Source organism: Chiloscyllium plagiosum, unplaced genomic scaffold (genome assembly GCF_037043375.1).
Source record: "Chiloscyllium plagiosum isolate Xiang-an unplaced genomic scaffold, Cpla_swu_hap1 HiC_scaffold_17, whole genome shotgun sequence".
In the NCBI taxonomy this organism is placed as follows: domain Eukaryota; kingdom Metazoa; phylum Chordata; class Chondrichthyes; order Orectolobiformes; family Hemiscylliidae; genus Chiloscyllium; species Chiloscyllium plagiosum.
Genome location: NW_028270155.1, coordinates 65,693,575 through 65,709,323, shown reverse-complemented (window position 1 = coordinate 65,709,323; position 15,749 = coordinate 65,693,575). Strand labels below are relative to the sequence as shown.

At 38.8% G+C, this 15,749-nt stretch overlaps 1 protein-coding gene across 2 annotated transcripts in view; it reads right to left on the bottom strand.

The window, feature by feature from the left end:
• The window catches only part of phaf1 (phagosome assembly factor 1), a 71,828-nt gene continuing 56,079 nt past the window's right edge, over positions 1–15,749 (bottom strand). For both annotated transcript variants that reach the window (XM_043707225.2, XM_087996016.1), the window contains exons 13-16: positions 15,006–15,058; positions 11,720–11,778; positions 8,076–8,148; positions 1–7,705 (exon numbers count right to left, since the gene is read on the bottom strand). In XM_043707225.2, the coding sequence (XP_043563160.1) occupies positions 7,616–7,705; positions 8,076–8,148; positions 11,720–11,778; positions 15,006–15,058 (275 nt within the window). In that variant the 3' untranslated portion in view covers positions 1–7,615. The remainder of the gene's footprint in view (positions 7,706–8,075; positions 8,149–11,719; positions 11,779–15,005; positions 15,059–15,749) is intronic.

Below are 15,749 nucleotides of genomic sequence, written 5' to 3'. Positions count from 1 at the left end.
TCACTTTTTAAAATGCTTTTATTCCAACAACAAAATCAAAAGTGAACATTTTTATCAAGGAAATTACATATAAATTATAAATTACAAATTACAATTTAAATAGCTAATGCAACAAAGGCAGCACTCTTAGCATCCACATGGCACCATTTGCAGTCCTACTGTCTATCCCAGTTCTCCTCTAAAGCTCAATTGCTCTTCACATAAGGTCTGATTCTGAAGTAGCTTCCAACAACTGCTTTACTTCATCTCATATCCACAGATAAAATTACCAAGGTACACGTTGGTGGAATCTCTCCCTCAACACTTCTGACTGTATTGCTCCCTGAAGTCCCCTTCATCTGGGCACTCAACACCGTCTTAGAACAGTATGGTCAGCTCTGCCAGGAGCCATTGTTTCAGTCCTTTCAATTAGCTGACACACACTGCTTCATGGAGAGCCTCTGTGTTTCTTCCTGCTGGAAAGAAACAACTTTTCGAACAGTTGTTCTGACCACAGGCTGCGATTAGAATTCAGAGCCTGTTACTTTAGTAACCAAAGCATGTGCTAATTTCTCAAATCTTCTGTCATAATCAGGAAACCCAATAAATAAACTTCATCCCCAGATACTTGGATCTGATCTGTTTCAGTCAGGGTCAATCTCAGTAAGTACAGGTTTTGAAACCATTTCAATCACATTTGGCACAAACGGAGGATAGCCTGCCCTTACACATTGGGCCAAATGTTCAAAGTTTGCCATGAAATATCCTATAATTGCCAATTGCACAAAGGAAAGTGCCTGTAATTTGATTATTATTTGTTAGTTATCTCTCTGGAAGAAAGGATTTGGGGCAAATCTTAAAATTAACAGTGGATGCTGAAGATCTGAAACAAAAACAGAAATTGCTGGAGAATCTCAGCAACTCTGGCAGCATTTATGGAGAGAAAGCAGAGTTGAAGTTTTGAGTCCAGTGATTTACTGGACTCAATGTTAATTCTGCCCTCTCTCCATTAATTTTTTTTGTTTGGTGCAAATCTTGTTGCCTGGCCTGATGGTGAACAGAGGCAGATTTGGGACCAATGTATCCTTTAAATCTTCTACCACATGCAACTAATGTGTTTCAGGTTGTGAGCAGTTTAAAGTATGTTACACATATGCCTGAAGTAACTTAAGGGGCCAGCATGAATCTCAAACAATTAGTTCATAATAAAACTTTAACAGTTAGAGAGGAATTTTGGATTTCACAATTTTTAAAATATGGGAGGGCAACAAGTAACTCGAATTATTTTGTTTGCTAACATCAAGAACAATCAAAAAAGGCTAAATATCTTTTGTTAGGAATGATTTGTATTGATTATGATGCCCCAATTCATAAAGTATCAATTTTGAAGTGTGACCATTTTAATGCAGACATGCCATTCTCATAGAACAAGATCACAATGAATAGCCTGAAACGGTTTCTATATCTGTGCATATTATACTGCCTGCTTGAGTCAATCATTTTCCATTTAGTTTGTGCTTGAATGCATAGGAAAATCAGAGAAGGAGTTACATGTTAATGGTCAGAAATGGTGGAAGTCAGATGTAAGAAACTTTAAAGCTCGTAGTATAGAATTACAGAAAAGTCACAGCATAGAAAGATCGCACAGACAGTCAGGTCTGTACCGGCTGAGATGAAAAAAAACTAGCCTATTCTGATCCCAATTTCCAGCACCTGACCCATAGCCATGCAGGTTACAGCACTTCACGTACAGATCCAAGTTCCTTCTAAACACGCTGAAGGCCTCTACCATTAAACCAGGCAGTAAATTCCAGAGACACCCTCCTGCGCTAGCTTTGTCTGTCCCAAATGTATTACCTTGCACTTCTCCAGATTGAATTCTATTTGCTATGTTTTTGCCTACTCATCCAAACCATTGATATAATTCTGGAGTTGACAGTTATTCTCTTAGTTTATTATTTATTTATTTAGCACACTTGCCTTCATTGCTCTGACCTTTAAATATAAGCATTGGAATGTTATGTTGAGGTTGTACAGGATGTTGATAAGGCCTCTTCTGGAAACTGTCCAGTTCTGGTCACCCTGTTATAGGAAGGATATTATTAAGCTAGAGAGGGCTCAGAAAAGACTTACCAGATGTTGCTGGGAATGAAAGATTTGAGTTACAAGGAAAGTTATTATGAGTCATTGGAGCATAGGTGGTTGAGGTGCGAACTTAGAGGTTTATAATATCATGAGGGGTACAGATAAGGTGAACTGCAGGTGTCTTTTCCCTAGGGTGGGGGATTTCAAGACTAAGGGGAATATTTTTAAAGGTGAGAGGAGAAAGACTTTAAAAAGACATGATGAGCAATTATCTTTTACAGAGTGGTTAGTGTATGAAATGAACCTCCAGAGGAAGTGGTTGATGCGGGTACAGTGACAATGGATATGTACACGAATAAGAAATATTTGGAGGGACATGGACCAGAAGCAGGCAGGTGGGCCCAGCTGCGGTTTGAGATAAATAGTCATTATAGACTGGTTGGACCGAAAGGTCTGTTTTCATGACTCTATGGACCTTCACAAATCAATTACACAGCTAATTTTTCAGTCATCTGCTGATTTCCCAATCAGGCTTCCCACATTTAAGTCCAAATCACTACATACAAGAAGTGAAAACCCAGAACCATTTGGAACTCAAATTAGGAGCAAATTACTGCAGATGTGAGAATCTGTACTGAAAACAACAAAACAAAAGTTGGAAATTACAGCAGTCCAGGCAGCATCCATGAAGGGATAGCAAGCTAACATTTTGACTCTAGATGACGCTTCATTAGAGCTCTGAAGAGTCATCTAGTCTTAAATCGTTACCTTGCAGTCTTGCCACAGATGCTGCCTGACCAGCTGCGATTGCCAGCCTTTTGAAGAACCATTAATTTTGCAAATAGAAAGTCATTTTCATGCTTCACCAGAACCCTGTTTCTTTTCAATTAGCTAATTATAGACTCAACTTGCCACATTCTTTTGTTTCTTACGGATTTTCACATTTCTGACCCGAGTGCCATGTGGATCCTTCTCAGATGCCATACTAAAATCCATAGGACAACATCCACTGCACTTTGCTCATTAATCCTCATTACTTGCTCCGAAAAAAAATTAAAACTTAGTTAAACACTACATTCCCTGAGTAAAACGGTCAATGTCCTTGATTAATTCATAGCTTTCTACATGGCAGTTTCCCCTATATCCCAGAACTGATTCTAATAATAATTTGTCAGTCTCTAATTATTTGTTGTAATTGGTTCCTGTTTGGATAATCTAGAATTAGGGGTCTTAATATAAAGAGGGCACTCATTTAAGACAGAGAATACGTATTTTTTCTTAAGGCTTGAATGAACACCTTTGGAAATTTTGTCCTCAAAAGGCAAAGTAAGTAAAGTCTTTGAATATCTTTAAGGCAGAGCCTGATAGATTCTTGGTGATCAAGGGGAATAAAGGTTAAGGGTGGAGGAGAGAACATACAGTGGAGGTTATAATCAGATCAGCCTGAATCTTAAATAATGGAGTAGGTTTAAGGAGTCAAATGGCTATTCCTGCATCTAACAGGTGATTGTTATGTACATTTACATGGCCTATTCCTTGCACCATTTTTCAACAATGGTATAACATTCACAGACCTCTAATCTTCTAGTACCTCACCTCCATATAGTGAAATTTGAAAAAAGGATGTTAAGAACGCCATTATTTCCTTCTTTCTGTATATCCAGCTTCAAGGATACCAGTGCCGCCAGTACTTTTCCCTCACAGTATGCCAATAGTACCTAATATTTCACACTGCCCTTTCACAAGAAAGTATGCATCACCCCTCTTTATGAGGCTAGAAACAACATAGTCATCAAGAACCTGGCACACATCTTGCACAGCTAAGTCATATTGTAAATCAGTGATGGGCCCTACTTAAGTTATCCTCCTGCTCTTAGTGTACTGAGGCAGCATCTTTGGGCTCTCCATGTACCTGCCAATATGGTCATATCCTTTCCTTGTTTTCCAAATCTCACTTAGATGTCACTCACCCCATACTTTGTACAGCAATTTTTTTTCCCTTTCTTTACCTTATCCTGTATGCTTCTGGACAATCATGAGGCTCCAAATTTGGCAGTGCCAGTCTTTTTTTGTGGGTACATGTCTACAGTGTGATCACAGAACCTGGCTTTTGATTTCTTCTCAATGGTATGTCACCAATTTTCCTTCAAGTAGCTGTATCAAGTCTATATTTGCCAGATCACCCCCTCAGCTTCAAAATACTTACCCACCCACAATTTAGAACTTTTACTCTTGTTCTTTATTTCTTTCCATAACAATGCTAGATCTAATTATTTTCACCATCTTCAAAGTGGTCATGTACTGCAAATTCATCTACTTGCCCAGCTTCATTTTCTGAGACCACATGTAGAATTCTATCCCCTCTCGCTCCAGGGCTTGTTACATGTTGGCTAATGCCAAGGGAGAAGCAAGAGGAGATCATGAACTTGATCAAGATTGACTTTAGTCTGGTTTGACGAAGGAGGAAAGGTAGGTTGCAAATGGATGTAGAGCTTGTAGATTATGAAGTATATAAAGAGAAGAGAATCTCTAAACATTTAACTTGTGCTTCAGAGAGATCCTCACGCTATTGGCATAGTTAACTCATTTTAATGTCTAGCATTCTGTCACTTTTCCACGTCTAAGCATTATCACTGCTAAGCATTTTAGCCACTGTTCCATAGTCAAGCTTTCTTTATACTGATTCACTGGCCCTGTCTATATATGGAACAGGAGAATCGACGTTTCGGGCATAAGCCCTTCTTCAGGAAGGGCTTATGCCCGAAACGTTGATTCTCCTGTTCCCTGGGTGCTGCCTGACCTGCTGCGTTTTTCCAGCAACACATTTTCAGCTCTAATCTCCAGCATCTGCAGACCTCACTTTCTCCTGTCTATATATACCTTATATTTATGATTCCTTTGCCAGCTCCATTGATTCCCTCAATATCCACATGCATTTGAGCCTACTTTTCCTCCTACCATTAAGACAGATTCAGTCAAACACGAGCAAGTTTTCTGCCACACTTTTCACTAGCTTGACTCAGCTTTCACTAGTGGGACCATCCTGCCCAAAAATACTCAACTACAAATACAATTATGTATCTCTCTTTAACCACGTTTAGCATGGTCAGCACAAGTGAATATTCTCCTCTTGCTCAGTATACAAGCAATGGGGTCATTCTTTCATGATTCCACATCTTTGTTAGCACAGTTGGCATATTTTAATTATGTTCACCTCTTCACTTTCACTTCAAATTCAAGAACTTAGTTTTGACCATTCCCTTTTCACCTATTACTGGATCTTACTGACAATTTAAAGACAGGTCGCTAGCTTCCTTACGTATATACACCATAGAAATAGCACTCTGTTCTATACCAGTGTTGTTAATTTATAACTAGTCAGTCAATCTTACTACAAAAGGCAATGAATTATTTAAAATTTTGCCCAATTAGATTTGTGCCATTGTTTTTCCAGCAACTGTGAAATGCCAATCCCATTTTCAGCCTTCACTCAGGTTGTTAAGTTAGACAAAATCTGGTCATCCTGCTTATCCCAGGACAGAGCATTAAATTCCATGTGCCAGTCACCAGGATTACCTCCAACCTTACTGCACTCCAGTATTGTAAAAATACACAGCTATACTTTTCTCTAGCATCTATTTACCCTAACTTACTCCATGCTGGTCTCCCATCTACTTGCCTCTAAACACCAAAATTCAACCACTACACAGTGTTTCACATTAACTTCTCCTCAATCATCATTCCTATCCTGGCTGAAATTTTGAGCCCCACCCAAACCCTCAAATTGGTTTTAAAAGGAAGTCAAATATTCTGCTATTTCCAGGCAATGAAAAGAAACTCTTGCACAGTAAGCCCAGATCTCAAGAAGTGAAATCCCGTGTGCAGGCTCTGCTAGAAAATGGGGTAATTATTCCTCACTGAGCCCCTCTCCACCGAACCTTCACACTCCCCAAAAAAAACCAGTCAAATTCAATTATCTCAAACAGTGAACTGGAGTCAGTTTTATTCACGAGGCAGAATACATGCTCTTAAAATGTGCATTTTTTAAAAAAAAATAAAAGTCAGAGGATTGTGCAGAAAGAAAAATGAATGAAGAGGCAGAAATAATTCCCATGTAAGCAAAGAGCACAGGAATAAACACTAAACTAAGCAGGTTTAGTTAAGGATCAACAGCTACAAGAGAACAGCTTTCAGTTTCAAAGTAAACGGAAACATAGTCTTTAAACAACATCCACGTGTGTTGGATACAACAGTTTGCAATCTCACAGTTTACAGGAAGACAGAATGCAAAGTATCACCATAACACACATCACACATCCCTGCTACTGGTCCAGAGTCAAAACATTGATCACAATTCAAAATACATCCTTCTCATTGTTCACCATTAAACTATACAGGCACTCCCTGTACATTGTTAAAATTACAAAATGCATTATTTACAGATTTATACACAGTGTAAACACAAAATTTGTCTATTAATTACAAGTTGCTACAATGTACAATGTAAAAATGAGTGATGGCTAAAAGAGTTTTAATTAAAAAAGAAAAGCACTAAGCTCTCAATATTTTGATGAGGGAACAGTCCAAGTAGCTTCACATCTTCCTATGAACAGACCTCTTGTGAATACTGCGTAAAGCAGAGACTCCACACTGCTTGCGTGCAGTGTCCAATCTCTGCTGCTGACTAAAACCTGTCAATGGCCAATGACGTGCTTGGGTGTGCAGTCCCATCATGGGAAAAAGCACAGAGATGAGGAAAGTAAGCGCATTGAAGATATGTCTTTGGCATCAAATTAACAACATGCAATTCAAGACATGGCAGAAGATTGCATTTCAACCCAATATAGTGCGGTGAAATGAATAAATCATCACTGCTGCCCACCACCCCCCACCCCCCCCAAAACTCCCACCGAGTAGCGGGACCGGCTGCGTGCATGGACTGGACTCCTCTCCACGCCCCAGTCTTACCCAATTAGCTGGCACTATACCCTGACACTCCTCAGTGGATAAAACACATCAAGTAATTAAAGTGTATGTAGTGCAAATGATATAACCATTTCTATAAAAACGTGCTACTGTCTAAGCTAGAGGCTGTGCCTGAACACATGGACAAACTTCTGCCTCTGCATACTGTGCTGGGACAGAAATGAGTGTATGGAGTTCCACAACACTACAGGAACACCTATTAACAGAAACCTGAAACACTGCCCATTCAAGGCTTGTACAACTTGTGCTTTTTGTATGTGCAGCTCCACTGCCTGCTTCCTCAACTTCTACAAGACTCATGACAAGGCAGAACCCAATTGGTCTGCACTGTCCACTTGAGGACAGAAACTGGCTTAATGCAAGCATAGAGTTGCACACCTCATCGCCAAGGACAATCACCAGTGACGAGGCCAGTGACAAACCAGAAACCCCCTCCCCCTCAATCCAGGTAAGGCCAGGGATGCAGTCTTGACTAGATCATGCTGTTCTGTACAACTGTGGCAGCTAATCAAGGCACACTGTACTAAACCGGTAGAGTCCTGGTTGTTTCAAATGAGACTGAGGCTCACTGGGTTAGTTCTGTGGTTCGAGATTGGCTGCTGGGCCTGGGAGGACCATAAAGTGTTACCGACGCTATGTGGTTGTTCTGCATGACCTGCAAAGAAAGCACAGGAACACAGACTTCAAATACGAGAAATTTATATACACACATGCACACATATGGTAGACAAATCTGTGCACACATACATGTTTCTGGAGACAGGTACACACACCATGTTACCCTTGCTATTTATTTTTCCTTAGGGTTGAGCATATGGTTTTAAGTTGGTTGCCCTCATACTATCAAACTTAGTAACCAATAAGGTTTGATGGCTGGTGTTGGTAGTTATCTACCTGTAAGGAATATCATAGTTACGCCTCTTTCCAGTCTGACAATAGCCACACCCCTCTGAAGGTCAGAGGCAAGAAACATAGGACTGGTTTCCATTTGAAAACCCAGGGGAGCAGAAATCAATTTACTATACCTCAAAGATCATGCGCTGCAGTCCAAAGCAGAAAGTTGAGCCAAAAGGGTTTGTGTTGTTTGCTGAAGAGGACCTACATCAGCAAAAAAAAAGTCAAATTAATTTAACTCAAATGACAGAACAATTCTACATTTCCAGCATTGAACCTCACTGTGTTCTGCAATGTTGATGGGTAGATTCTGATTGTTCATTTTCCCATATATGTATCATGCACCTTTGTTTTAGGCAAATACATTTGTGCAGACAAAGCTATCTTGAGATGTAAAAAAGGTGGATAGCAGTGCAGTAAGTGACCATTTTGGAGATCATGATTATGATTATAAACAGTTAGATTCAACATTATGCAAAGGGGCAAAGATAGAAGAGTAAGAGATCTAAACAAGGATAAGGCCAACTTTATGCAGCTAGCAAAAAGGTGGACTGGTTACAGCTACAGCAGTGGAAGGCATTCAAAAGTCAATTCTATAGAGTGCAGACAAGTCCACACAAAGAAAAAAATAGGTGATAAATGCAAAACCTAAAGATCCCAGGTTATTCAGAGGTATGTTGGGCAAGAAAAAAGAAACAAATAAAGATTATTGCAATTTTATAAAAGGTAATATTTCGGAAGGTTAAAGCACCAGAGATAATGCAAGGGTGCAGTAAAAAAGAAATTAGGAAAACAATGGATTAAAAAAAAATTGGTAGTGACATTGCATTTTTTTAAAAAAAAAGATACTTTAACAGTGCATCAAGGGAGGGTTGGGTCCACCAAACATACAAAATGTCTTCTATATCCATGCACAACTTAGGCGCGGGAATCTAAACAGGTATTTTGTCCCACTTCACAGGAGATGGAATATGCAGACATTCTACTTAAAAAGGAGTATAAACAATTTGATAAAGTAAGAATAATGAAAAGGGAAGCACTGGAGTGACCCACTGGAGGATGGATCTAACACCAGGGTGCTGAATGAATTGAAACCTAGACTGTTAAAGGAAGCTAGGGAGGAAATAGCAGATACTCTGAGGATCATTTTCCAATCTTCATTAGATACAGATGAGATACCAGAACACCAGAGGTCAGCAAATGTCGTAACATTATTCAAAAAAAAGGTACGAGGGACAGGTTACATCATAGGCTAGTCAGTCTAACCAAAGTGGGCAGCAAATTACTGGAATGAATATTGGAAGATAGGATTAGCAGCTATTAGAGAGGCATATTAATCAGAGATAGTCAACATGTTAAAAGGAGATCATATCTTACTGTTTTAATTGAATTTGAGGAACTATAAAAGGCACTGATTAGGCCACAGCTGAAACTTTATGCACTCTTATGGTCTTACATTACAGGAAGGAAACAAATGCTTGAGGGAAAACTTCTGACAGAAGTAATGCCCCTGCCTTAAGTCTGGGTTCAAGTCCTATTTGTTTCAGAGGTGTGTCATAAAACATTTGAACAGATTCATTATAATCTCCATAATCACAAGTGAAGCACAGAGGAGATTTGCAAGAATGCTATGAAGGCTTGAAAATTGCAGGTATGAGGAAAGATTGCAATAGCTATTTTACCCAAGGGCGAGTGGTGACTTAATTCAGGTGCATAAAATAATGAGGGGCTGAGACCACTTGGACAGGGAAGTAGTGTTTCGCCTAGTGAGGTGGTCAATTATCAGGTGACAGATTTAAGGTGATTGGTAGAAGGATTAGAGGGAACACAAGGAGTTCACTGCACATTGTGGTGATTGAGGTAGAAACCTTCAACTGTTTAAAAAAAGTTACCAGGATCTGCAAATGAAGTGCTGTAATCTGCAAGATGATGGATAAGTTGCTGGATACGGGGATTGGATTAAGTGGCTAATTTATTTAGCCAAAACAGACAATTAATTGAATAGCTTCTTTCTGTGCTGTAACATTTCTATGTTCCTATAGCAGATACTCAAAGTATAAACAATATGAGAGCTGGTCTTATAGCATGAGTGTCTGGGGAATTAATAAAGAAAATAAGAAGATGTCAGAGGATATGAACAGGTTTCAGTCTTCACTAGAGGTTCCAATTACCATCCCATAAATTAGCAGAGGGGTATTAAAATTAGTAATCAGCAGGGATGTCTACTGAGCAATTTATTTGAGCTGTGAGCTGACTGGTCCCCAGGACTTGACAAACTTCATCCTGAAGTTTTAAAAGTAGTGCCGAGAGAGAGAGATATATTTGATGCATTGATTTTAAATTTGTTAAACTTTCCTCAATTTAGGGAAAGTTTCTTTAGATTGGAAAATAGCTAATGTAATTCCTTTGCTCAACAAAGGAGGAAATAATAAGACTTCTAGTTCAACATTTATCATAGGGAAACAATAGTTAATCAATTTATTGGACATCTTGAAAAAGTAACATGTGATGTGAATAAAAAGGAACGAGCGCTTCTGCTGTACTTAGATTTCCAGAAAGCATTTCAGAAAGTACCCCACACCCCCATCATCAATGTTACTGCAGAAAATAAAAGCATGTGATGGAGCTGGTAACAGTAGTTATCCAATTTTTCTGTGCCAATCAGAAACAAAGCGTGAAAGGGACATGTTCTGCTTGATAAGTCTTGCATCACATAGATGAGTGCTAGGACATCACTTTTCAACAGTTATATACATCACTTGGATAAACAAACCAAAGGTACGATGACTAAATTTGATAAAGATAAATAATAATGTAAGTTGTGTACAGGACTATAGATCGGTTAAGTGGGCAATGATTAGGCAAATGCATTATAATGTGGGAACTTGTGAAATTATTGATTTTGACAGAATGAGTAAAAAGCATTCCAAAATGATAAATTGCAAAGTCTGAGAAGCAGAGAAATCTTAGTGTCATTGTAGCATGCAAATACAGCAAGAAATAAAGAAAGCTGATAGAATGTCATTGTTTATCACAAAGGGAATTAAATACAACAGTAGATGATGCTTCAATTACAAAGGATGACTACCTCTGGAATACCGTGCACCGGATTGTTTTTAGACAAGGGTGGTGGTCAAGGAAGCAGTTAGAGAACATTTACTGGATCGATACTGGGAATAGGTGGGTTGTCTTACTAGGAAAAGGTTTGACAGGGAAAACATTGGACAGGCTTTACTGGTATCCATTGGAGTTGTGAAGAGTAAAGATAAGATCCCATGGAAAGGATGTTAGCGAGAGCGAGAGCGAGAGAATCTAGAGCTAGTGCTGACTGTTTATTAATAAGGAGCTATCCATTAAAGACAAAGATAAGGAGGGTGTTGAATCTTTGGAACTCCCTTTCTGAAAAGGAAGTGGAAGCAGAGTCCTTAAATATTTGGAGATGGGTTAGATTCTTGTTAAGCAAAGGATGAAAGATTTTCAGGGTGAGGCAGGAATGTCAAGCAATCAGATCATGACCTTGTTGAATGGTGAAGTATGTCACGATGCCAAGTGACCTACTCTTGCTGATAATTCATATCACCACAATAATACCTGATGTTACACTACACTTATAAACCTACAAGCATATGTTTCAAATGAAAAACAGACAGACAGTCAGGCTTGATAGTAGGTTCTAATTTTAATCATTTCCTCAGTTCTCAAGTTGCCTGTTACTTCTCAGACTCTGGCCCCCCTCCTTATTGCCACAACTTAAGTTCATATGCTCATGTACTACCTGTGAAGAACCACTGGCTTCTCCATGGGGTGTCCAAGCAATTCCTGAATTGCATCCCACTGAAAAATAGTAACATCAATATCAGTACCGTCAACATTTTACTAATACTTTGTTATGTTTATAAATAACTAGCAGATTTAATTAATGCAGCATCACAACTTCACCAGGCCTGGACTTGGCAAAGCAAAGGTTACTTTTCATTCTCAAATACTACAACTCAGTCTTTCCCTTTGCAAGTGTTAGTGACCAGAGGTTGAGTAAGCTGTTTTGAAAAGCCTCATGTTAAATACATACTGCAGTCACTTTCAGAAATCAGAGTTGGGCTGGAGCAAGAAATAAAAAAAACCAAACGAGCCTTGTCTATTGAACTTCACAAAGTGGTAACGAAAATCCAGCTGCCAACTCCAAATACATCTCTCCCTCCTTCACATCAATTGCCTCATATCCTGCCTATGTATAATAATAAAACAGGAAGTATAATTGAAGGACTTCAACAAACTGAAAATGGCTTAAAAAAAAAAACCAATAAAGAAACTGATCAACTACAACTTGCAGTGAGGGGAAATGAAGGAAAATGTAGCTCTTAAGTCTAAGGTGAAGAGAAGTTTTCAAAAGAGACAAGGTCACTTTTTCCATGAGGTCATTTTGTCATGACCCTGATCGGAAGAGCGCATGGACATTGAAGTCCCAACACTCAAATATATAATATATAAATCAACTGAGTCACCAAATAATTAATTTGCCTGATTAACTGCTATCCAGGACAGAAGAAACTTCCCAGGCTTCATCAGTAAACAAAACTAAACATATTCAATATGTACAAAATGGATTAACTCCTATGCAAACTATATTTGGCTTTAAGTTCAAACATGCACACTTTCATTCACAAACAAAACAGATAAGACTGTCAGCTCTGCAGAACTATCATGGGTGCAAAACGTAGACAGAAGAACAAATTCAGTGGATCAAGAGTCCAAGCCACTAGAATGGAATGATGTGACTCTCTCAATTCCTTTGTTTTCAATGATGACAATCATCCTGTTGTCAACCATAGTACAACAGTTCATTTCATAAGTTAAATGTTCATTTGAGAAGAGTTGTTTTTTTCTCTACTCAGGTGAGAAAAAGGGAGATCTGACTTTACTTGTCAGGTTTCTGAGGGTCGGAGTTCAACTGCCCCATCTCAGATCTTGAAAACCTGCAACTTAAAAATCCAAAGGCTGTTACTAGGTAGCTTTTCATCCCAAAGGTAACCAGTTCCAGTCTGTCTCAAAAATATCAAATTCAGTTTCTCCAAAAGTTAAGTGACCTCCGCAACAAGTAAATGAACATGACACAGCTGTAACTTTTGACTTCTGAATTGCAGAAAAAAAAAGGTACATTCTTGGCAGCGCAGCAGTGTTGAAACATCTACTTTCCTAGTTCAGAATGAAGTCTTCACCGTTTGGCAAGACAGAACTTTTGAGCATTACTGAAAGGAGGCTTTAAGTTTTTCATCTATCAATGTAGAATAAATAAGAAAAATATCAGTTATACTTTTAGAGGATGCTGATTGGTTAGCAAGTGAACTGTTGATTGATGGAATCATTGCTCTGGTGGATTTGCTTTACTTCAGTATATCTTGGTGAATTGCCCTGAGTGTAAACCAAAAACCTTTGAGAAAATGTGCCCTCCACCTAAGTGCTGCTACTTGCTTTCAAAACTGCCTTAAATTTCTAAACGATTCCTGGAGTTTGGGTATTATTTAGAAACTGGCATTTGATCATCCTTAGTTGCCCAGTATTGCAAGCAGCCTTGTGTTGCCACATATATGACTCGAAGATGTTCCCACAATGCTTTTGGGTAGGATTTGAAATATTTATGAGCCAAATGAAGAGAAATTATGATTTATTTAAAATTTTGAAATGTGACTTGGAGGATTTCTGTAGTGATGGTGCCTCGTTTCTGCAGCTCTTGCCCCTCTTGATGCTCAAGATCACTTGATAAACTACTCCAGGTGCAGTCTCACCAATACCTTGTATAGTTGCATCAATACTTCCTTTCCTTTATATTCGATTCCCTTAGCTGTAAAAGCTAACAGTTCATTTGTGTTCTTTATTATCTGCTGTACCTGCATGCTAGTTTTCTGTGACTCATGAATGAGTACACATAGAACACTCTGCACAGGAACACCCCAAAGTCTCTCCGCATTTAGATGATAGGTTGACTTTCCATTACTTTGATCAAAATGGCATGACCTCACACATGCCCATGTTAAACACCACATTTTGACCCACTCTCCTAACCTATCTATATCCATTTATAAGGTTCTCATTTCCTCATTGAAATTTACAGTCCTGCTTTTTTTTGTCACCCGCAAATTTGGATATAGAGCCTTCTATCCCTGTATCCTGGTCGTTAATGTAGATTGTAAATAGCTGGAGTCCAAGGACTGAACCCTTTGGCACCCCACTAGTTACATTTTGCCATCCAGAAATCAATTTATCCCAACTCTGTCTTCTGTTCATCAGCCAGTCATCAATCCAGGGTAACAAATTACCCCAAATCCTATATGATCCAAAAGATCACAACTTCAGAAAAACAGCTAATTACGTGGATATGGCTATGTGATTTCTCCATCACCATGTCAATAAGCAGCAACTGAATTATGGTTTATTGACCCTGTGCATTTACATCCATTAGGTAAATGTGTTCATACAGGAATCTGAAAGCTTGCAGACTCTGCAGCAATGTTCAAAGACTGTCAAGAGTTCTAAATCCATCGTTTTTCAAATGTAGATCTCTGTTGGAACTGAACAGAGATATTCCCTATCTTTGCTACATGTTTCCTGAATGTCATATAATCTCATGATCCAGATCAGGGACCAACTGATCAGAATGCAATTGCTGATGCTTACACTCAAACATTTGTAATGAGCACATTTCTGGTATCCTTTTGCATGGCACCACAAGGGTACGCTTAATGTTTGGGAGTAGAATCCTAAATAAAGCCTTGAAGAGCACTTAGCACCAGCCCTTTATAGAATTTGCTCTTAAAAACTGTCCTTTACCAGTCTGACACCAAGTTACGTACAGAATTAATTTGTATCCCCAATTTAACATGTCTGCAGAATGGAGTGAAAGAGAAAGAATTGAATTTGTAAGAGTGTTTTTTTGTTTTAAAACTTTCATTATGTGAATCAAGATAGATTAATGAGCATTCCATTCTAATTCGTAACAGACAGCATATGCAAGGAGGAATGAGGGGTTAGGGGAAAAGAATGAAATTGCACAGCCATTTCCTCACCTTGCTGTATGTGGTTACAGTACACGTTTGTGCATGGCCGTCAGCACCACCATCTATTGATGAAAACATAATTATCAGTAACAGGAAAAACTAAAGAGAAAATTATGGTGATTGCCACCTAGGCTGCAGCTAGTATGAAGTTGGCCAATCTCAGTAATCTTAAGCAATGCATTTATGTCAGCAGAGATGTTGAGAATTTCTGACACTCATGATTCCAGCTGCAGAGAAGTACCATTGCCAATCAAATGTGAATAAAAATACACAAAATGATTGCGATTGACTTTGATGCAGTCTACCATTTAATCATTGTTCCTTTTCAGTGCAACAGTGGAAACAAATCCAATAATAAACAAGACAGACACTGTGTTCTTCCAAATTAACTTAAACAACCCAGCTATCACTGATTATGTGAAGCCTTAATGAGTACAATCTAGACAGTCTTTTTCTTGAGCAGAGTGTGGGGTGCTGGAAAAGCACAGGTCAGGCAGCATCTGAGAAACAGGAGAATCAACGTTTTAGGCATTAACCCTTCATCAGGAATTTCTGATTCTCCTGCTCCTCTGATACTGCTTGACCTGCTGTGCTTTTCCAGCACCACACTCTGAACACCCATCTCCAGCATCTGCAATCCTCACTTTCTCCTGGGTATATTGCTTGACTGTTAGACGCAACACATTTCATCACATTAAGATGCTGAGAGAGAGTTAAATTGCTTCTTTAGAAGAAGACAGACTTACTTTGTCC